General features: G+C 40.2%; 3 protein-coding genes across 3 annotated transcripts in view; 1 reads left to right on the top strand and 2 right to left on the bottom strand.

Moving 5' to 3' along the window:
* The window catches only part of mtor (mechanistic target of rapamycin kinase), a 174,465-nt gene extending 173,422 nt beyond the window's left edge, over positions 1-1,043 (bottom strand). The window contains exons 1-2 of the mRNA XM_079637383.1: positions 967-1,043; positions 89-243 (exon numbers count right to left, since the gene is read on the bottom strand). Of these exons, the coding sequence (XP_079493509.1) occupies positions 89-208 (120 nt within the window). The 5' untranslated portion in view covers positions 209-243; positions 967-1,043. The remainder of the gene's footprint in view (positions 1-88; positions 244-966) is intronic.
* An 8,122-nt stretch (positions 1,044-9,165) lies between these two features.
* LOC307012250 (uncharacterized protein) lies at positions 9,166-16,511 on the top strand. Its single transcript, XM_079638674.1, has 9 exons — positions 9,166-9,382; positions 10,311-10,523; positions 11,716-11,834; positions 11,982-12,251; positions 12,666-12,709; positions 13,512-13,583; positions 13,690-13,752; positions 14,614-14,652; positions 15,037-16,511. Exons 1-9 carry the CDS (start codon positions 9,314-9,316, stop codon positions 15,468-15,470), a joined length of 1,323 nt encoding a protein of 440 aa, XP_079494800.1. The 5' UTR covers positions 9,166-9,313; the 3' UTR covers positions 15,471-16,511.
* Positions 16,512-16,529: 18 nt separating this feature from the next.
* Positions 16,530-22,148, bottom strand: part of qars1 (glutaminyl-tRNA synthetase 1) — a 46,435-nt gene continuing 40,816 nt past the window's right edge. The window contains exons 18-23 of the mRNA XM_079638673.1: positions 19,266-19,367; positions 19,073-19,165; positions 18,719-18,846; positions 18,532-18,598; positions 17,029-17,154; positions 16,530-16,942 (exon numbers count right to left, since the gene is read on the bottom strand). Of these exons, the coding sequence (XP_079494799.1) occupies positions 16,892-16,942; positions 17,029-17,154; positions 18,532-18,598; positions 18,719-18,846; positions 19,073-19,165; positions 19,266-19,367 (567 nt within the window). The 3' untranslated portion in view covers positions 16,530-16,891. The remainder of the gene's footprint in view (positions 16,943-17,028; positions 17,155-18,531; positions 18,599-18,718; positions 18,847-19,072; positions 19,166-19,265; positions 19,368-22,148) is intronic.

Below are 22,148 nucleotides of genomic sequence, written 5' to 3'. Positions count from 1 at the left end.
ATAGAATATTCCTTTGACTGTGGTCAAATATAGGCTTCTGAAAGACTCTGCTGATGAAGTTTAATTATGTAAATAGATCAAAGTTTACCTCTCTTAGTTCTGTAGTGACATAGTGCTGGAGGTCTTTGGCAGATTTGGCACGTGTGTCTTCATTGCGACTCTTGAGACCACTCACAAATTGCTGCAGAACTGTGGCAGTGCCAGACATGCTGGCGGCTGGGATGCAGCTATCAGTAGATCTACCTGTAATTTAAATCAGAAACAACTGTGTTATTGTGACTGTAGAATCTAAAGTGAAGAAATAGTCTGATGTCCAGGATAAGCAGTGCTTTCTGAGACTGTACTTCGGAAATTAAGAAACTTTTACAACTTCCAGGAAATAAAAAGCATTCCATTGAAAATATATTTGACATTCAGTATCCCTTTATGAAAAATAGATTTGCCATAATGTCATGAAAAATGTGTATATAAAACAACAGTATGCTAATGTCTACAGTAAAAGTAATTCATCCCTTGTAGGGTTTGAACTAAGTCTTTCGGTTAACAGCTCAGATTTTCACTACTACAAAGCCCATCCCCATTTCATTAATAAATAGACACATACAGGAGTTTACAATTTTAAGTGATTAAATCCCCAAAATAAAATTAGGTGTCCAGATCAAGGATTTAAACTAACCTCGTACAGCTCCTAGCCCAGATCTTTAACCACAAAGGCTACACAATCTCGACTGTATTACACGGCATATTATCATTATTAAAGCATGCTCAGATAAAAATAAGAGACGCGCATGTAGAATAATATAGAATAATGGAAGAACACAATAACAGGACGCATACGTAAGTGGTTAGCCAAAGGTGCTAACCTACAATCATCATTTAGCACCAGTGACTGTTAACCGTTTACGTAATATCAAACAGAACATTGGAACAAAGGATTCATGTATTTTAAAATGCAATATTTCTTACTTGTGAAAATGGTTTTGCACTAACGTTAGATGTGTTGTACTCGTGAAACTGCAAATACATTACAGAAGGCGGGCACAAAACTGAGTGACGTAGCTTCCGCCTATGAATGTCCAGTTTTGCTTTAACCAACCATTTGCTCGGACAGAAACAGGAGTAAAGTCACATAGGGGAATTTAATTTCACGTACAATCACTACGTACTAAAAATTAGTAAAATATTGATAATGGCATTAAAAAAAACAATAAGGTAGTAAGACAGAACCCCATGTGTTTTGAATAATAAAAGGTTCAGTTAAAAACTGCGAGGCCAGCCTTTACTTTGAAAAACAGTCAACCACCATTGTTTTTGTGGTTCGTACATTACGGTAGCATGTAAAAATTAATTTAAAAATGAAAGCTATCTTCCTCTGATAATGATGCCGCATACATTTATTAAGTCAGTCGGTCTGTCAAATAATTAATTAATTATTAAATAACGTATATAATAAAGTAAATAAATATAAATAATACAAATACTAAATACAACGCATGATAATGTTCAAATACATTTAAATGTTAAATAATAATAAATGTTGAATTTCAAAATTACTGTCTGGTGTTGAGTTACAAAATAAAAGCCCATTCAAAAACTCATAGAACCTGTTTTGTCTAAAAAGGACACTTATAAAGTCAATGTTCTTGTTGACACTTTTTATACCAATCTGAATTTATAGGGAAAAGCGAGTTTTTAGAGGGCTTTTCTTTTGGAATTAAAGGCTACATATATCAGACTGTGTGAGTGACACTCTGTGAGTGACACTGTGTGTCTGTGTCACTGTGTGAGTGACACTCTGGTATTATCAGGCATATTTTATATTTTAGGAACACCGGCAAATGGGAACAGGGGAAACAAAAACAAAACACATTGAAACTAATGTAGTGGCGGTTTTATGATATTCATTGATCTTTAGTAAAATATAGATGATTCAAAGAATGTCACATGTGTGACTCTCACTTGTAGTGAGAGAAGATTCTTTTTATGTACCTGGGGAGGCAGAAGGGAGAGACACTCCAGAGAACAGACGAACAAGGACCTCTGACCTAGATGTCAGAAGGCCATTTGGTGAAGGAGGGCTTAGGAGTTGGCTCTAGTGACGAATCGAAACTAGTGTTATGGCTTCCTTGTCTATGGAAAATTACTGAATGGAAATCTACTGTGGGGGGAAGGCTTTGCGGAGAAGGCCTTGAAGATTAGGATAAAAAGCTAGTTCAGTCTGTCTGGGGGGGTGTCACTCTTCTGCACAGGGTAACAGCTGTGTATTAGACTGCTCCTTCTTGCAAGAATAAATACTCTTAATTTATAATTTGACTCTGAGTCTCCCTCACGCAGTGATGTTTGTTTGATGAATTTTTGCCACAACACTAAAAAGAAACAAGGCTGTATTTTATGTTTGGGAGTTTAAAATGTGACTATGCAGGGTCCAAAGAAGAGACAGCTAGTTTTAAAGTTGAGACATACTCACACTTACACGTCTGGTTTATTATCTTTGTGGGGACTCTCCATAGACACAATGGTTTTTATACTGAACAGACTGTATAATCTATACTCTTACACTAACCCTACCCTGAAACCTGCCCATCACATAAAGTTTTCTGCATTTTTACATTTTCAAAAAAACTCATTCTGAATGATTTAGGGTTGTTTCCGCATGGTGACCTCAATTTAGGTCTTCACCGTGACACAAGTCCCCATAACTTGTTGTGCATTCAGTTTGAAGTCTCCACCGGCAAAGAAAAACATGTACACACACATTCTTATACATCTATCTTTGCAAGGACCTTTATTGACTCAATGCAATCTCTAGCTCCTTACCCTAACCTTACCCATCACAACTAACCCTTACCCTTAATCTAATTATAAATTTATCCCTAAACCAAGTCTTGAAACTCAAACAGGCCTTTAAAGTCGTCTCAGAAAGTGAGGACCGGCCAAAAGCGAGGACCGGCCAAAATGTCCTCACTTTACTCTCTTTGTCCTCACTCCAATGGTCTAAACTCAAACCACTAATGAGGTGGTGGAGGTGAAGATAATGAGGAAATGACATTGTCTTTCATCCCTTAGAGTTAAAACTTTTGGACAAAATATTTTGTTTTAAAAAGTCTTATTATTAACTTGCTTTCTATTAATTTAATACATTCAATGACAACTGTCTGTGGTGTCCCAGTGGCTTACGTTTTGGGCAGATTAGTGTTAAGTGATTAATTTACATCAAAACAAAAGATGCATGCCTTTATCTCTGAAAAAATAATTTAATCATCATATTTGATGAATGACACTTTACTAGAGAACTGGATATTAATCACATGTGGTTTCAGACAAACTACTGTACACCTTCGGGGCCAACACTGACTTCATAACTATAGATACTCATAAGGTACAATTGTGATTCAGTTATAACTAACATATAATCAATGTTCCACATCCCCTTTCATCAGTTTATAACAAAAAAACATCAATTTAAAATCAAAGCATGTATAACTAAATATGCTATTGGCACTTTACTGTCACATTTTATGAACAAATAAAATATGAAACTCAGAACATTTTACTCCAAATGATTTAACAGTCTCTCACAAATGCTTAACCATAAGCAGGTCACTGGAAAAACTTTGGGTTTGGTCTTGATCTTGATCTGCCTGATCGAGTCACATAACGCTTTTTTTTCAGAGTCTTTGGCAGGTACAGTGGCCTCTGATGTTAATTTAGAGTCAGTAGATGTCACTTGTGCATTCGTGTGATTTGCGAGGAAACTTTGATATTTTACTTGTGTACAAACTTCCAAGTGATCTGCAGGGATGTATTCATCATTTTATGATGGCAAGGTTGTAGGGACAAGCAACAATTCAATTAATTCAATTCTACAATTCAATCCCTCCCCTCTGATTCCACCACATACGATGTTGGTTCCTTGCAGATGTCTTTGATGATTCACACTTTATTCCCACATCCTTGAGGTGTTTGTAACCTGACTACTTCTTTGAAAAGAGGACGGAGGGGCTTGCTGCTTTTGTCATAATACAGCTTCTGTTGATGACACTTGTGAGTAAGCCGTTTTCTGACCGAGACATGGCTGCTGGGTTTTTGCGTGCATGTTTTACAACTGGGTGCACTGCTGGGTTCAGTTGCATTGAATATGTTACTGGAAGCTTACCAATCTCATCCTTGAAAAGGTCTGAATATTCAGAATGAATTTGGCTTGCAAAGCTTGAAAATTCATCTGCTGTCACATGATGAATTTCTTTGTTGAACGAGACCAGTTTCATTTAAGCAGTCTGGCAGACCTATCAATGGTTGCACATTTCTCTTTACAACGTATGAGAGGTCATATGCCCTTTCTGATGAGTGGCAGGGGAAAGTAGCAACACCTGCTGTGGTTCTCTTTCTAACATTCGTTCGGTATCTCACTATGGGAACGCCTCTGGGCGTGACCGATCGCGGAAGCACCAATTACACCACGTCTGCCAACCATGGCAGACCAATCGCTGCAGCGATCAGGGAGTCCCTCTCCCTGTATATAAACCGCAGGTACCTGCCGTTTCGTCATTCTCGCTCTCTTCCCCGTGGAAGATTTCGGAAGCTGTCCTCAGCAGACTTTGGGAACTATTTGCTTAACAGTTTTCAGACGGAGCCGACAGGTAACGTCCCAAACGCAATACTTTCCTGAAGTGGTTGAGTGACTTCGTCACTTAAGAGTGCGATAACTAACGTGTCAAGACGAGTTTTCCTGCTCTTAAGTTTCTCTATCCCTTTTCCAAGTTTTTCTGGGCGCTTACCACGCACCAAAAAGATAAGGAAAAAAAGCTAGCTCTCTATTCGCGACACAGCTCCGTACCAGTTATCACGTTGTGTGAAAGCTTACCGTACGAAGAGAGTGCAGGCCCACCATCATGGCCACCGCGATAGAACCGGAGAGTCCCGGAGGAAAAGGTCGTCCTCCGCATTCGTGTGCTTGTGGAATGTGGATTTCTGCTAAGGATACACACGGCCTCTGCATCTCCTGTCTGGGCGCTAAACACGCTCAGGCCGCACTGTGCTACGTTCTCGTCTAAGACCCGAGAACGGAGAACTCAGAGGTTTCTGATGAAGAAACTAAGAAAGATTCTTGTAATACTAATATGTTGCGCAGCTATCAACATAGGTATAGGTGACCATTGATTCTATTGTAAAAAAACACAGCATCAACAAAATAATAGTATTAAAAGACATTACAGGAGACTGTAAATAATTCACAAAATGTTCTGGGATGCATGCTCATTTATAGATCAGTTTGTCGATAAATGAATGCAGGAAAGTCTGTAAGACACTAAAATTAGCGTAGATGCCATTCTTCTTATGATGTAATGAGTACATCAGGATTTATGGGAAGTGTTCCCAGTTCCGGCTGACCTAGTCTATGCAGCCTAACATTGAGTTATAGAAGTCTATAATGCATTATGTGAATGCTAGGTCAAAGAGATGTGTCTTTAATCTAGCTTTGAACTGACAGACGTGTTCTAACGCATGTTTAGTCAATAAAATATTAACACAATAGTGCATATTTGACCATTATTTTTTTACATTATAGGGGAAGCCGAGCTTCCCTTGGAGTCTTAAAGAATACCCACTGATTCACCAACACTGAACAAAATGATAAACGCAACCCTTTTGTTTTTGCCCCCATTTTTCATGAGCTGAACTCAAAGATCTAAGATTTTCTATGTACACAAAAGACCTATCTCTCTCAAATATTGTTCACAAATCTGTGTTAGTGAGCACTTCTCCTTTGCCGAGATAATCCATTCACCTCACAGGTGTGCCATATGCTGATTAGACAGCATGATTATTGCACAGGTGTGCCTTAGGCTGGCCACAATAAAAGGCCACTCTAAAATGTGCAGTTTTATCACAAAGCACAATGCCACAGATGTTGCAAGTTTTAAGGGAGCGTGCAATTGGCATGCTGACTGCAGGAATGTCCACTAGATGCGTGGTTGGCGGTGGATACGCACTATTGCAATCTGTCAGGATTTGTCGCTTCAGTCAATTTAAACCTGCTATTGTCACAGTGTCTGGTGGTTCCCTGGGTTTAACACTAGAGGTCTCAGTTTTCACGGTGTCTAGGCATTTTCACTACATTTCCCATAATCCTGTCTGTCACTGATTGTTCATTTCCTTCAGCTGTTTCTCGTCACCTTGTTTGCACTTGTGTATATATACCCTGTCTGTTTCAGTGTTTGTCACGGAGTCCTTGTTTAATGTCCCCACACTTCCGTTCCTGTTGCTCATGTATGTCTTGTATTCGTTGGATTGCCTTTTGTTTTTGACCCTTGCCTGGACTGGATTGTGAGTACGGATTACCCCTCAAATAAACTACTGCTATTGGATCTTCTCATCTTGTGTGTGTTCGTGACAGCTATTTGGCCAAAATGGGCTCTCTTTATAGGCTTAGGCTACGCCCATTTAGGCGCACTCTGACGTGCTATGGCGCCAAGTCACTTGATTGGTTCGCGCATCAGAGGCGCTTGGCAGTTGCCGCAGCACAGCCAATGGACGAGCTAGACGCTCTGCTGTGTTCGCTGTGCAGGTGCACTGCGTTTAAAATTATTCGCTTCAATATTTCTCGAGGAAAGGAGTTTCCCCACTGCGTATTAGCTATGCAATACTCTTTCCCTTACTCTCTGGGAACCGAGGTTACGTTAATAACCGAGTATGTTTTCTCCTGCAATAACAGAAGGTATGACCTACTATCTGAAACATCTCATTGTAGAGCATCATAGTCTCTTTAAAGAGTTATACCCACATAAGATTCCAATTTGATTCCAAAACTACATTACATGTTACACTGTCCACGTTGCATACGCAAGATTGGTCCATTAGTACATGTATGTGTCATGACAGAAACACAGAAGCAATATTGCAAGTAACTCAGAATGTATTTATTAAGAAATAAAGAAGAATGTCCCGGAGAAACAGGATTGTGACGCAGGGACTTCGATGGTCAGATGAGTGCAGAGACGAGGTGCGCTGGTGAAGGTGAAGACAAACTCTTGACACGAACCAATCCACAGGAGCACCGAACAGGAACACGGAACATGAACTGGAACACCAAGCAGGAACAGGACCAAACGCACAGAGAACCGGGACTGGTGGATTAATGCGAGAATGAAACACGGCTTTTACTTTAGATGCATGGAACACCGGATGAATTCTCCTGTACGCCAGAGGAAGATTGAGGCGGACTGCCACCGGACTAATGATCTTGGTGACAGTAACACTTGATGGCTGCTCTGTTAAGTCTTTGTCGTCGGTTAGGAACCTGGGTGTGCTCTTTGATACCAATCTTTCATTTGAAAGTCTTGTGTCTAGTATCTGTAAAACCGCTTTCTTCCATCTTAAAAATATATATAAATTACGTCATATGCTCTCAATGAAAAATGCAGAACAATTAGTTCATGCGTTTATGACCTCAAGGCTAGATTATTGTAATGCTCTACTGGGTGGTTGCCCTGCACGCTTAATAAACAAACTACAGATGGTCCAAAACGCAGCAGCTCGAGTTCTTACCAGAACCAGGAAGTATGACCATATTAGCCCCGTTCTGTCAACACTGCATTGGCTGCCTATTAAACATTGTATAAATTTTTAAATATTGCTGATCACTTACAAAGCACTAAATGGTTTAGCTCCGCAGTACTTGAGTGAGCTCTTAACGCATTATAGTCCTTCACGTCTACTGCAATCTCAAAATTCCGGCCAGTTAATAATATCTAGAATATCAAAATCGACTGCTGGCGGTAGATCCTTTTCCTATTTAGCACCAAAACTTTGGAACAGTCTTCCTAACATTGTCCGGGAAGCAGACACACTCTGTCAGTTCAAATCTAGACTAAAAACACATCTCTTCGGCCTAGCATACACATAACACATTATAGACTTCTATAATTCAATGTTAGGCTGCATAGTTTAGAACAGCCGGGACCGGGAACACTTCCCGTAAATCCTGATGTACTTGGTACATCATAAGAAGGATGGCGTCTACGCTAATATTAGTCTCTCTGTCTATCCCGAGGTTTACCGCTGTCCACCGGAACCAGGCTGGAATCCAGATCTGATGAAGGACCAGCGCCAGGACACGACGACGCCGCTGACCTGAAGTGTCAACCAGTCTCTCCTCCGCTCCACTCCGACTTCAACCAACCGGAACTGGACAAATACTCTGATTCATTCTGACTTCTGACCTGTAATGCTCCTGAATCATAATCATCCACTGTTCGTTCGTTGGCCAGAGGAGAACTGGCCCCCGACTGAACCTGGGTTCTCCCAAGTTATTTTTTTCTCCATTCTGTCACCTGATGGAGTTTTGGTTCCTTGCCGCTGTTGCCTTGCCTTCTGGCTTGCTTAGTTGGGGACATTTAATATTCAACAATATTATAGATCTGCCTTAAGGTGGACGATGATGAAATATTTTTTTTTGTATTATTTTCATGTTATCACTGTGAAGCTGCTTTGATACAATCTGTATTGTAAAAAGCGCTATATAAATAAAGGTGACTTGACTTGACTATAAAAGTTTTGGCCGGTTTCACAGACAAGGTTTAAGCCTAGTCCCAGACTAAAACGCATATTTGAGCTGTCTGAACTGAAAGTGACTTGCACTAACATATCTTAAAATATGTCAGTGCCATTGTTTTGTCTCAAGATGCACACCAGTAATTTTTTCTCTAAGGCACGTTTATAAAAGCTACTTAAATGTCCTAATTAAACTAAGGCCTAATCCTGATTTATTCTAAGCCCTGTCTGTGAAACCAGGCCTAGATTTCTTAAATTGAGAAAAACATCTGATTGAAACTCTATATTTGGAATTCTGTCAAAAAAAAAAAAAAAAAAGAAGAAGTACATTATAAGTTCAGTAGTTGTTTTAATGACTCCTGTATTATAATCTGTTTTATTTATTATTATTATTATTATTATTTATTTTATTATTATTTGCTATAGCCTATCTAGCCATGTGTTTATATAATATTGTCTATTTCGATTTAGTTTTATTATAATAATTATTTTCCTTACATAGGCTTTACGAAATGTTCACATGTACTAAATATTTTTTTATGTTGTTAAAATGTCATGCCAATAAAGCTTTATGAATTGAGAGAGAGAGAGAGAGAGAGAGAGAGAGAGAGAGAGAGAGAGAGAGAGAGAGAGAGAGAGAGAGAGCGCACACGCGAGAGAGATAATCCAATTTCTCGCGAGAGTTTTCCGTAAGACGGTTAACGTTACCTATAAACAAGATCACGAAGTTTAGCTCTTTGGCTGTGCTCAGCTGCTCAAAATGACACTGTTTAAGTGTCAGCATTGTATGGGAGAAGATAAAGCAGCAGAGGACACAGATCACGTGGAGGTTTGGTGTTATTCATGTTATACAGCAGCTGTTTTACCATTGAAGAGAAACGCCTGAGTTTATGTGAGCTAACGTTAGCTGCTGGCTAACGTTAGCACAGATGACTCTATTCATATATATACTTTATCGTTAACACTACATTAACATGATATAGCTCTTTAGCCTATTAAAGTTGTCTTTTAATGAAAGAAAGTTTTGCTTACCATTATGAATCTTTATCATAGTTATAGAACAGTTATACCATTGTATAATAACCGTAGTTATTAACTTACCTTTAGGTAAAACCATGTGGCTCTTCAATGCAATAGGTTTTTTTTACAAACCGAAATATGTTTTGAAAAATAAAACACATGAAGGACCAATCACCACTGCTGCCATAGTCAAAATGTGACGCATTATATAATGCTATAAATCTTACTGCCAAAACACAATAGGCTAGTTAATAAAGCTAAAGTTACTATACGAAATACTTTTTTAATGTAAATAATATTATCTGGCATTGATTTCATTGTTAAGTGATTGTAAGAGTATTTTCCATCAAACTATCATTAATGTGAAGAAAAAAAAACTCAATAAACATACACATAATAAATTGTAAAGTATGGAAGTATCTGCTGGACTGCATATAAGTTATGCTGATTTAAACACAAATTCGTTGTACTGCAATATTTCTTCAAAAACATGTTATTATAGTAATGATAATCCAAATTTAATCTTTATTAAGAACAATAAAAATGACACACACAAAAAAAACCTTCAAAAGTAAATTACAGTAATTAAATCTGAGGCAATAAATGTGTTTAATTGGCGTGAATATTTCACAATGCAATTAAAATCGAAGGTGACAGAGCAATACAATCTTGACCTGGACATATATTATTGTGAAATTAATTCAGTGTGTTTTATTACCTGACACATTGTATTGCAGAAAATCTTGCCACCAGGGTACAGTCATCTGCTGTGTCGTCATGAACTGCTGGAAATGTCAGGGGATGTTGAAAACTTTCGAGCGGGTCTTAAGTTGCAGCTGACTACAGAGGAGGAGGTCCAAAAGTGGCTGGAGGACTTCCAAAAGACCTCAGCTTTAACATGGAGGAAATCCAGGACATACCCTGATTCTGGACGCTACAACAAATACAGAGTAGGAACAACCTGTTATGTGTGTGACAGAGCTTTAAAGGCAACCTGATATCAAAATTGAGTCTGTATACTTTCTTAAGATGTTCCTGTTCTTATTGAATGCAATTAATCAGAGTAATAACATTCTATAAAATGATTAATGACGATGTACTAATGGTTACAGGATTAAACCCCCCGATTCCATGTTAAGTTTAAAGGGGTCATGACATGGGTTTTTTTATTTTATTATTATGTTCCCTTAGGTGCAAATATAGTATTACTATTGTTTTTTTTACAAAAAACTTTTAAAATGTAGTGATTTATGACCTTTTCCCACCCTGTTTCTCATCCTCTGATTCAAACAGCCTGTTTTGGGGGGGTTTCCCCTTTAAGAGTTCAGTGTTAACGCCCACTGCTATGATTGGCTAACGTCAGTGCCTATGCATCAATTATTAACGCCCCCAGCCAGAACATTTGCGTATTCAGCGTATTTAAAAAGTAGTTTAAAGTTTTAAACACATTACTTACAGTTTGCGTCGTCGTTGTTGAGCCCAGAATAGTCGGCAAGGACTTATCTTTGAGCAACAGTTTTCTGGCAAAGCCAGCATCATTTTGGGATTTGTTCTCAAAACGGTCATCCTTCAAATGTATCTACAAACGCTTAAACTAACACTGCCGTGACTGAGACGTCCGCAAAAAATAAAGTGCATCCATTTTTCCCTGACGACTGGATCTTTCGCAGCGTATTCAAAGATGTTGTTTGTCCACAGCCAGGAACAGCACATCTGTGGCATCCATTTCCCTGTACACAGACCCACTCGCGCTGTCCGTCGACTGAACACTTGTGAGGCGCGCGGCGCGCGGGCGCGACAACGATACGAAATGAGCGTAGTTGTCTTGCGCTTAAAGCGTAACTGTCTTGTGCCTGGAGGCGGTCATATGCAAACGCTGGTACGTCACTTCGTACCGTGATGTCACTTCTTACCATGAATCCAGAACGAGCTGTATTTAGAGCTTGATTAAATAAATGATTCGTTTATAATGGGGAGGACGTCTTAAGCTATGAAACTTGCAGGACGTTTTAATGGTACAAAGACCTCTTATATACTAAAAGATCAAGGGAAATTTGGTTTCTCATGTCATGACCCCTTTAAACATTGAATGTAAGGCCATTCTCTCAAAACTGCTTAAGTATTGTATTTTGTATATACCAGGTGGATCTGAGATGCCAACACAAAACGTACAGTTCATCATCCAAGACATCCAAAAATACCAACTGCCCTGCTACCATGTTTCTGATTCTCAAGAGACATATGTATGAAAGAAAGTCCAGGTGAGATAAAAATAAGACAAAGGTGATGCACTACAAAACCACAACATTTTTGCTCAATAGAAATTGAATTAGAAATAGGTCATACAATCTATTTTGAAACTCTGTGTTAAAACAAAATCCTACCTTATCTAATCTATCCTTCCACAGATCAGGAGACCCGCACATAGAAGAGGGCTATTTCCTTCATGTTAACTTGAGGAACGAACATAATCATAGACTGAACACTGCTGAGGTGATGAGGTGGAGAGATGTGTCTAATGACACCATTGAAAAGCTACATCAGCTCTACAGAACTGGTCACTCTCCTTCATCTGCACTCAAAAGCATTAAATACAACCTGCAGGAAGAGGAAGGTGATAACTACATTTACGCTATTGCAGATCGATCCATTTGCCCGGACCTTCAGTTCTGCTACAGGTCTGTCATTCAAGGGTGTTTGATAAACTAGTAACATCTATATTTAAAATGTGTTATGTAATGATAATGTAGTGAAGCTGTTTATGAGTCAGTAACAACAAAAAATTTTCATTATAAAAATATCTCTAGTTCAAAACAATATTTGCATTCATGTTTATTTATGTTTTATGCTAAATATTGTGATGTTTCTATAAGATTTTAAAATTTTACAAACTTAACTAACAGATTTTCCATATTTTACTTTTTCTTTGAAAAATATTTTAATAAAACTTTTTTTTAACACCACTTTGAGATTTATACCCCCACAAATTGAAAACACGTTAATTGCAGAAGTGCATTAATTCTGTTTTGTGTTAATATACATGTTGTTACTACTGAATACTGAGCCCTACTTTTTATTATATTTCACTACAGATTATACTACAAGCTTTTCCAAAAGTCATATGCTGAACCTGCAGGTAAGATCATTCTGGCAAACCTGCAGTGTCTAGAAAACAGTTTAGAGCAGTGCAGCGGAGTCAGTTTATTGCGGCCATGTTAATGAAGTGGGTCACACAGGTGTAAGATGTTAGAGTGGACAGAAGAGTTTTGTAGATTAATCTGGCAGGTTTGATATGTGTTTGTGTGTGTGTAATATATATATATACAGTAGTCAATATTTGAAGTGGATCAAAACCTTTCATCAAAGTTATACATGAATTTTGTTCAATACCCATTCTTGTCTTAGGACAGCTTTGAGGAACTTTTTTGATCCACTTCAAATGTTGACTGCTGTATTTTATTAATATTCGAAATTATAAAACAAATAGTTTGAGTCCCAGATGCGAATCCATCTGTGCTAAAATACACCATATAGAAACAGCTGTTACAAGGGTGCATGCTGGGGGACTGATGTTGAACTTTTATTTAAGTAGGAATAAATGTATGATAAATAGGAAATAAACAAAGACAGTACTGAATTCAAGGAGGTAACGTTACAATCAAGCAATAAGGTATAATGATATATTGTGAATATACTCTTGTGTTTGGTACAGCCTTTAGCAGTGACTACATTCACAATATAACATGGCCTCTGGTATTTTTTACAATATGTGTATAAATAGGATGGATACTTTAATTTGAAAAGTGCTACAAATATATTCAACATTTAAGTCCTTTTAATCAAATCAAATGATTTAAATTACATGCAATTGCAGAAGATTTGTTATTAGCGTTGTTTAATCCCAGCATTTTTCTTGTGAAATATGGGTGTCTATTCAGAGAAGGACATTTCAGAAGAGCTTTTTAAACCATTAGAATTGGAACAGTCATGGGAGACGACAACAGTGACAGGTGAGTATGTCCCTGTTGAAATGAAACAAGACTATATCAATAATAGGTGTCTACAAAGAGATATCATAGAAATGATTTAACAACATTTTGCCCTTTCTCTAAACAGATGGACACACTACGTGCATTGAAGATGGGGTGTCTGTTACTACTCTACCAGTCATCACCACAGGTGAAGCAACTCATCTTTTCTCACTTTGTTTGACTCAAATCACGTGTAGATATGAAACAGGTCAGCAATGCAAGAATTCATCTGTCCATCATGTAATGCTAAATAACTCCATTGCTATAGCAATACATTTCATGTTTATGATCAGTAAATATTCTCACCCGCCTTATTATTGTAGCAAAAAGCTCATTTTTGTCAGGTTTTCTGGTAGGAAGGACCCAAGAGCAGACAGATGTGTAGTCAACTTTACTGAGAAAGTTCAAAATAAAAAAAACAGTGAGCCTCCTTACTCCAGGCCAATTCAAAACAGCCAGACAAAGACTGGTCAGCCAGGCGAGAGTCCAGTCAGGAGTCCATCCGATCAGTTATCAAATCCAAATTGTAAGCAAGAGGGGAAGTCAGACAGGTGAGCAGGTCAGAAATAGAGATTAAACGGGAATAACCAGACAGACCTAAAACAGAGTCAAGGGCAAGCACAGGTCAGACACAGGCCAGAAGGGCGAGCTGAACCAATCCAATCTCCAGAGCCAGGGATGTAAAGGTCAGCATCAGGATGGGCAGTCCGAGACCGCTGTGCTCTGGAGGAGACAGGCAACCACAGATCTAACTGAGCGGAGTACAATTTCATGAGCAAGACAGGAAAATGGACTACTAGACTAGATCGACTGACAAGATTAACAGGCAAGTGTGATACACCGGCAAAGAAACAGAAATTATGAATGTGGATGTGAATGAGAATGTGGAGGTCAAAATTTGCTTATTTGTTTTGACTCTTTATGTGAGCTGTGTTTCAATGTTTTCTTAGATTAAGATTTAATATGGAAGCAGACATTTTGTTTATTTGTATTTGTGTCTTCTGTTTAGAAGGAGAAGATTTTACAGAAGACAATGAGCCAGGCCCAAGTACGTCATTTTTTTTTTTTAAAGCATTTTACATTAAAGGCATTCTGTCATCATTTACTCACCCTCAGGTTGTTCCAAACCTGTATGAGTTTCTTTTTTTTCTGTTGAACACTAAAGACAATATTTTGAACTTGAAGAATGTTAGTAAACCAGACAGTTGACGGAAAAAAATACTTTGGAAGTTAATGGTTACTGTCAACTGTCTGGTTACTAACATTCTTCAAAATATTTTATTTTCTGTTCAACAGAAGAACAAAACTCATACAGGTTTTTGTGGTTCACATAAAAAGTTAGTTGGGGGGGGGGGGGACTATCCCTTTATTAAGACTAATCCTGTTAACAGACAACACAGTCATTATCATTGTATACTGTATATCTGTTAAGGTGGAGCTGAAGAGGTCGTTGGGTCTTTGGATGGACAGCTCGAGGAGATTTTTGGGATGCTAAAACAGAAGCTAAACGAGGATGCAAGTTTTACACCACCTATAAGAGCATTTGTGTCCAATTTCTTTCAAATAAAGACTGACAGTGCTCTGCAGTCATCACTTTTTTGTTTTGGTAAGGCCACTCAGACAATCAATCAGATCAGTGTACAACCAGCGGCAGGTCCACGGAGGAAAAGGGCTCTGGCTGGACGTAGAGCTGTTGGCAGACCCCCAAAGACTTCAAGAAGAGAGCACCCATACTGCAACAGGAAATCCAACAACACTCCCCAAACTCTCACATTCTGTTTGCAGGAGAATAGCACCCTTGAGAAGACAGTCCCCAACACACCACCACCAGCTTTTGGTGTGTGTGTAGATCCAACTACTGTCTAGAGGATATTCAATTAATAAGCCTTAAGAAGTTGGGCTTTACAGTGAACATCATGAAATCATCTACTTTATATTTCTGGTCTTATGCACAATTCAACAGTGCATGTTGTTCTAGAAGAGGAAATGTTTGTTCGTATATTTAATTACAATGTAACAACTTATTGACTTTGTTCTGATATGTGGGTATGAAACACACTTTTCACCATGCAGTAATTCACTATGGATGAAATCAAGTCCACCCTTTTTTTTCCTCATTGAATGTTTTAACTCTGCAGTGTCACATTATGGAAGTAAATTGATTATAATGACTGCCATATTTTTAAAGGTGTCCAGACACCCAATGTTACGGTTACCTTTTAGGTTAACAACCTTATATAAAGAGAACATTTGTTCCTGATATCTTCATTTTACAGACCAATGCAACTTCTTGATTTTTTTTTTTTTTTGCAATGATCTTTACTGTTGTGTAAACAGCACCTAAGTTTTATTCAGATCCAGTACTGCAACAAGCTGTCTGTGGTGGCCAGTTTAATGTGGTTTCATTATTTACAAAACATGACAAATGGTCCAATCTTACTCTTTATGCACATGGACAAAACATATTATGCATTGTTTTGTTGTTGGACAAAATATCACTTGTCAATTATTTGTAAATTCATGGGTTTTCAGTCCCATGAATGGTATGGTATATTAGCATAATTGTGCTTTATAGACAACGTACAAATAGTTTGTTATTTTCTCTGGAAGGCACTACAAATGTGTAGTTATTGGTTTATTACTTGCCTTTGTAAAGTACTCCATAATAAACCTGTAAGATCATGATTAATACCAATATATCTGTGATTCAAATATTTTATATTGCATTGCTGCCATAAATGTCATCACAACAAAGGAATATTTAGAAAATTCACTGAAAGGAGGACACCATCCTGGGAACCTTTAACATTTTATGAATTGGAAATGCACTAACCCTAATCTGGTATTCTGTCTAAGGGTATTGTTATAATTCACCCATGCAAAATTAAATGGTTATGTTGGTTGTCCACTGGAAAGCTTGATTTTCCAAGAAAGGTTATTTCAAATGGAAATGCATTTACCCGGTTAGAAACTATCCCTAACAGCTATTTTTCTATTGACAACAACTATGGGATTTGTTTGATTAATTCCAAAGGTCAGTTGCATCAAACACATTTACATGTACTCACGAGTCAAAATCTTTAATGAAATTGTTTATTTCATAGATGACAAACCCCAGCAGAATGAATAGGTTGTACAAAATATCTTGGCACCTGAGAGTAAAAAAGACTTTTCATAGCATGGATAGAATACTAAAATTTCCCAGATTACTTGAATTGGTTTTATATTGAAAACTGCTTTGTTATGCATGGTGTATGTCAAAGAACAACAACTTTCTTGTAGCTCAATCAGATCTTCCCTGGGTCCTCCTTGAGTGTAACGGTTCTGTTGAACACCAGCTGGGGAGGAAGAGGTGGCAGATGAGACAAGTGTTTTCCTCTACTGTATGTTCATCATTTTGACAATTTAATGTTTCTGGAAATACCTTTTCAGATGTGCTATCAGGGTCCAAAGAAAAATAACCCACTCTTTCAAACTGAAATTTATCAAACACTTTGGCTTTGCCCACGGAGCGATCCACTAAGGCACTTTCAATCACTGTTAAGGAATTCTAGAAATGAAAAAAAAAGAAAGAAAAGAGAACTTTATTAATCTTTTAAAAAAATTAGAAATGTCAGTAACACTTTAGAGTCTTTGTTACATTACATGTACTTACTATTGTAATAACTGTAAATTATGCATAATTATATAAGGAACCAATCCTTTTCCAAAAAGTTACTTAATAATTGTAACCAAAATATCTGTATTATTGCGTTAATTTTCTGCGGTTGCATATAGCACAAAATCATTAGTGGTTAGGTAATCATTTAGGGGCGGTTTCCCGAACAGAGATTAAGCCTAGGCCTGGATTAAAATAACCTTTAAACCAGATCAACAGAAACCTACTTTCTCTCTCATGGTTTTAAATATTCCTAGACTTGGTCCAGTCCGTTGTTTAATACGCTGATTTCACCATGTCCTTTAGGGGCTTACCGGTAGTAGATTCCACAGCTGATGTGTGCAGGTTTTCTTTGCTGTTTGCTTCAAAAGAGATCTCTTGTTCAGTAAAGTTTGTTTGATTACATTCTTTTTCTGATGCCATTGTTTTCCTTGGATTTGCTTCTCAGTTCCATGCAATTTTAAGATTTTCTTGGTTAATTTGATGTTTTATATAGCCTGGTTCTACCAGACTCTCGAACATTTCATTTGTACAGAGAGTCTGGCCTCTCTCCATTGACAAGCGTTAACTTCCTTGTAGGCGGGTAGTTTAAAACTATTGGATCTGCCCAAAGCCACTCAGGATCTGCCATAACCAATCGCTAACGTTTGGTCGTGACGTATATATCATGCGCCGGAATTGGCCGTAAACACGTATCCGAATGATCAGAGGATTGTGTTTAGAATAAGATGTCTGTCAACGAGAGCTGCAGGTTTTGTTCTTCGAATTGAAGAATTCACGGAACTACAACTCAAACTAACGCACGACATCAACGTTATCGTTCTCAGCCACTCCCTCTGTTCGCTGATTGGACCGGTGAAATTTTGATTTCAGAAAACCAAAGAATACACCACAATCCCAGACCTAGTACTGAAGGAAAATGAAAAATGAGTGGAAGTACGTAGGAGGGCGGAGCCAGGCTATGTTTTATAGGCAACCTCATGCTAATTCAGATCAGCACAGTTGGTTCAAAATTAATCTAGTTTATTTTAGTTCAGAGTCAGACTCTATAGTCCAGGTGTTAGTAATCTGTACTTAATCTGTTTCAGAAAGCCATTTTTTAAACCATGATTGACTATTCTAGATTAAGGCCAACTCCTGGCTTAATTTAAACTCTGTCCGGTAAACCGCCCCTTAGAGTTTGCACTTTGAAGCATAGGTCATTTTAGTTTGCTGTAAACAAACTTTATTTAAAAATTCTAGTTTATCCTATATAATGTATTGCCTTACAGGGTTAATGTCACTCAGGAATCCAGCAGGAACTTCAGCTGGGTCCTCTGGGTGTTTATGGAGAAAACTACAGACAAAAACATTAGAGTGAGGGTAAAAAAACGTACACAGTCTGTCAAAAAGACGCGAGACAAAATACTAAAATGAAATAAAAACCTCTGGTTTGTCAGCACACAAGGAAACTTACAGGCTTTCATACAGGCGCACTTCACACCGCAGTGGCTCGCTCACCCAATGAATGAATGCTTTGGGTTTCTCCGCAGAGTCTGAGCTGACACACGTCACCTCTAGCTCGCACACTTTACCACAGTTATCCTGACAAGAGAAAAGACATTTAACTCTACAAAGTCTATTGTATTATATTTGATATGCAAATTTCTAAGGCCTCTAAATTGGCTGAGAAGCCTTTTGTACACAAACTTCTAAATTCCTTTTGATCAATCAGCTTATTATTTTTTTAGGAACTAAAGCACATGCAAACTTTAAAAAAAATGTTATGCAAACTAAGTGGATCATGTGAGCTAAGTGAGTGGTGTTTCACCTTGATGATACGCTGTACAGAGATGACGTATCCCGCATGTCTCAAGCCTACCGGCTGATCTGGAGTCAGGCGCTTATAGCCCTTCTCCATTACCTACAGCAAACACACGAAACAGCAAAAATCTGTCACCTCTGCTTATATGGAATGCTGGTTCAAGTCAAAACAGATCCTCATGAAATACTCTTAAAAACACCTCTCTAAAGTCACTCTGCTCAATAAAGATGGTCTTTGAGAAGGAAACCACGTGGCTGCCCTTGGCTTCATTGGCTGGGAAGTCTGGGACTCGAAGCTCCTTCTGAATAGGGGAAAAAACAGAGAAGTGATCCACTGCCGTTATGAGAGTATGCTTGCTACAATGTTGCTACAATCTACATGTATCATTAAACTCCATTATCACATGGCTGTCTGGAATACTTGATTTTGATTGGTTAAATCGCTGCATTAAGCAGTAAATATATATTTTTGGTTAACCTAAACTATGTTTGACTGGGACCATAAGGGGCCGGTGCTTAGAAGATCGTGCGGCAGTCGAAGGCGGGGATCTCAACAACCCGATCCCTGGACACGCAAACTAGCTCTAGGGACGAGGAACGTCACCTCGCTGGAGGGGAAGGAGCCGGCGGGTGACGATACTCTCATTGTGCGTGAGGTTGAGAGGTTCCGAATAGAGATAGTCGGGATCACCTCTACGCACAGCTTGGACTCTGGAACCACCCTCCTTGAGAGAGGATGGACTCTTCACCACTCTGGAGTTGCCCATGGTGAGAGCTGGTGGGGGTTTGCTCATAGCCCCCCAGCTCAGCCGCCATGTGTTGGAGTTTACCCCAGTGAACGAGAGGGTCGTATCCCTGCGCCTACGGGTCGGGATAGGTCTCTCACTGTCGTGTGTGCCTACGGGCCAAACGGCAGTGTAGAGTACCCGGCCTTCTTGGGCTCACTAGGAGGGGTGCTGGAAAGTGCTCCGACTGGGGACTCTGTCGTTCTACTGGGGGACTTCAACGCCCACGTGGGCAGCGACAGTGACACCTGGAGGGGCGTGATTGGGAGTAACGGCCCCCCTGATCTGAACCCGAGCGGTGTTCAGTTATTGGACTTCTGTGCCAGTTACAGTTTGTCCATAACGAACATCATGTTCAAGCATAAGGGTGTCCAACAGTGCACGTGGCACCAGGACACCCTAGGCCGTAGGTCGATGATCGACTTTGTGGTCATTTCATCTGACCTCCGACCATATGTCTTGGACACTCGGGTGAAGAGAGGGGCGGAGCTTTCAACTGATCACCACCTGGTGGTGAGTTGGATCCGATGGCAGGGGAGGAAGCTGGACAGACTCGGCAGACCCAAGCGTACTGTAAGGGTCTGCTGTGAACGTTTGGCCGAGTCTCTTGTCAGAGAGATCTTCAACTCCCACCTCCGGCGGAACTTCGACCGGATCCCGAGGGAGGCTGGAGATATTGAGTCCGAGTGGACCATGTTCTCCACCTCCATTTTCGAAGCAGCCTCTCGGAGCTGTGGCCGTAAGGTCTCCGGTGCCTGTCGAGGCGGCAATCCCCGAACCCGGTGGTGGATACCGGTAGTAAGGGATGCCGTCAAGCTGAAGGAGGAGTCCTATCGGGCCTGGTTGGCTTGTGGGACTCCTGAGGCAGCTGGCAGGTACCGGCATGCCAAGCAGAGTGTAGCCCGACTGGTTGTGGAGGCAAAAACTCGGGCCTGGGAGGAGTTCGGTGAGGCCATGGAGAAGGACTACCGTCTGGCCTCGAAGAGATTCTGGCAAACCGTCAGGCGCTTCAGGATAGGGAAGCAGTGCCCCACCACAGCTGTTTCCAGTGGAGGTGGGCAGCTGTTGACCTAAACTGGGGATGTCGTCGGAAGGAATACTTCGAGGATCTCCTTAATCCCGCCGTCACGTCTTCTATTGAGGAAGCAGAGGCTGAGGGCCCAGAGGTGGATTCGTCCATCACCCAAGCTGAAGTCACAGAGGTAGTCAAGAAACTCCTCTGTGGCAAGGCAACGGGGGTGGATGAGATCCACCCTGAGTACCTCAAGTCTCTGGATGTTGCGGGGCTGTCTTTGAAGACACGTCTCTGTGTTTTTGCTGACCGCGTGGCGGTCGGGGGACAGTACCTCTGGGATGGCAGACCGGGGTGGTGGTCCTCCTTTTTAAGAAAGGGGACCGGAGGGTGTGTTCCAACTACAGGGGGATCACACTTAGCCTCCCCGGGAAAGTCTATGCCAGGGTACTGGAGAGGAGAATACGGCCGATAGTAGAACCTCGGATTCAGGAGGAACAGTGCGGTTTTTGTCCCGGTCGTGGAACACTGGACCAGCTCTATACCCTCTCTAGGGTGCTGGAGGGTTCATGGGAGTTTGCCCAACCAATCCACATGTGCTTTGTGGATCTGGAGAAGGCATTCGACTGTGTCCCTCGTGGTGTCCTGTGGAGGGGGGTCCGGGGTCCTTTGCTAAGAGCTGTCCGGTCCCTATACGACAGGAGCAGGAGCTTGGTTCGCATTGCCGGCAGTAAGTCAGACTTGTTCCCGGTGCATGTTGGACTCCGGCAGGGCTGCCCTTTGTCGCCGGTTCTGTTCATAATTTTTATGGACAGAATTTCTAGGCGCAGCCAGGGGCCAGAGGGTGTCGGGTTTGGAGACCAAATGATTTCGTCTCTGCTCTTTGCGGATGATGTTGTCGTGCTGGTCCCTTCAAACCAGGACCTTCAGCATGCACTGGGACGGTTTGCAGCCGAGTGTGAAGCGGCTGGGATGAGAATCAGCACCTCCAAATCCGAGGTCATGGTCCTCAGTCGGAAAAGGGTGGCCTGCCCACTTCAGGTTGGTGGAGAGTTCCTGCCTCAAGTGGAGGAGTTTAAGTATCTTGGGGTCTTGTTCACGAGTGAGGGAAGGATGGAACAGATGGAACGGGAGATTGACAGACGGATCGGTGCAGCTGCTACAGTAATGCGGTCGATGAACCGGTCTGTCGTGGTGAAGAAAGAGCTGAGTCGCAAGGCGAAGCTCTCGATTTACCGGTCACAATCTACGTTCCTACTCTCACCTATGGTCATGAGCTTTGGGTC

This window comes from Phoxinus phoxinus (assembly GCF_949152265.1).
Source record: "Phoxinus phoxinus genome assembly, chromosome: 15".
Taxonomy (NCBI): Eukaryota; Metazoa; Chordata; class Actinopteri; order Cypriniformes; family Leuciscidae; genus Phoxinus; species Phoxinus phoxinus.
Note: the sequence above shows the minus strand (reverse complement) of the source record. Positions and strands in the feature narration are given on the sequence as shown.

Excerpts from the sequence above, each read along its gene's own strand:
- LOC307012250 (XM_079638674.1), top strand. The coding sequence starts at position 9,314 with ATGACACTGTTTAAGTGTCAGCATTGTATGGGAGAAGATAAAGCAGCA. Across the intron at positions 10,524-11,715 it reads GACGCTACAACAAATACAGA|GTGGATCTGAGATGCCAACA; the intron begins GTAGGAACAACC and ends TGTATATACCAG. Across the intron at positions 14,653-15,036 it reads AGACAATGAGCCAGGCCCAA|GTGGAGCTGAAGAGGTCGTT; the intron begins GTACGTCATTTT and ends ATATCTGTTAAG.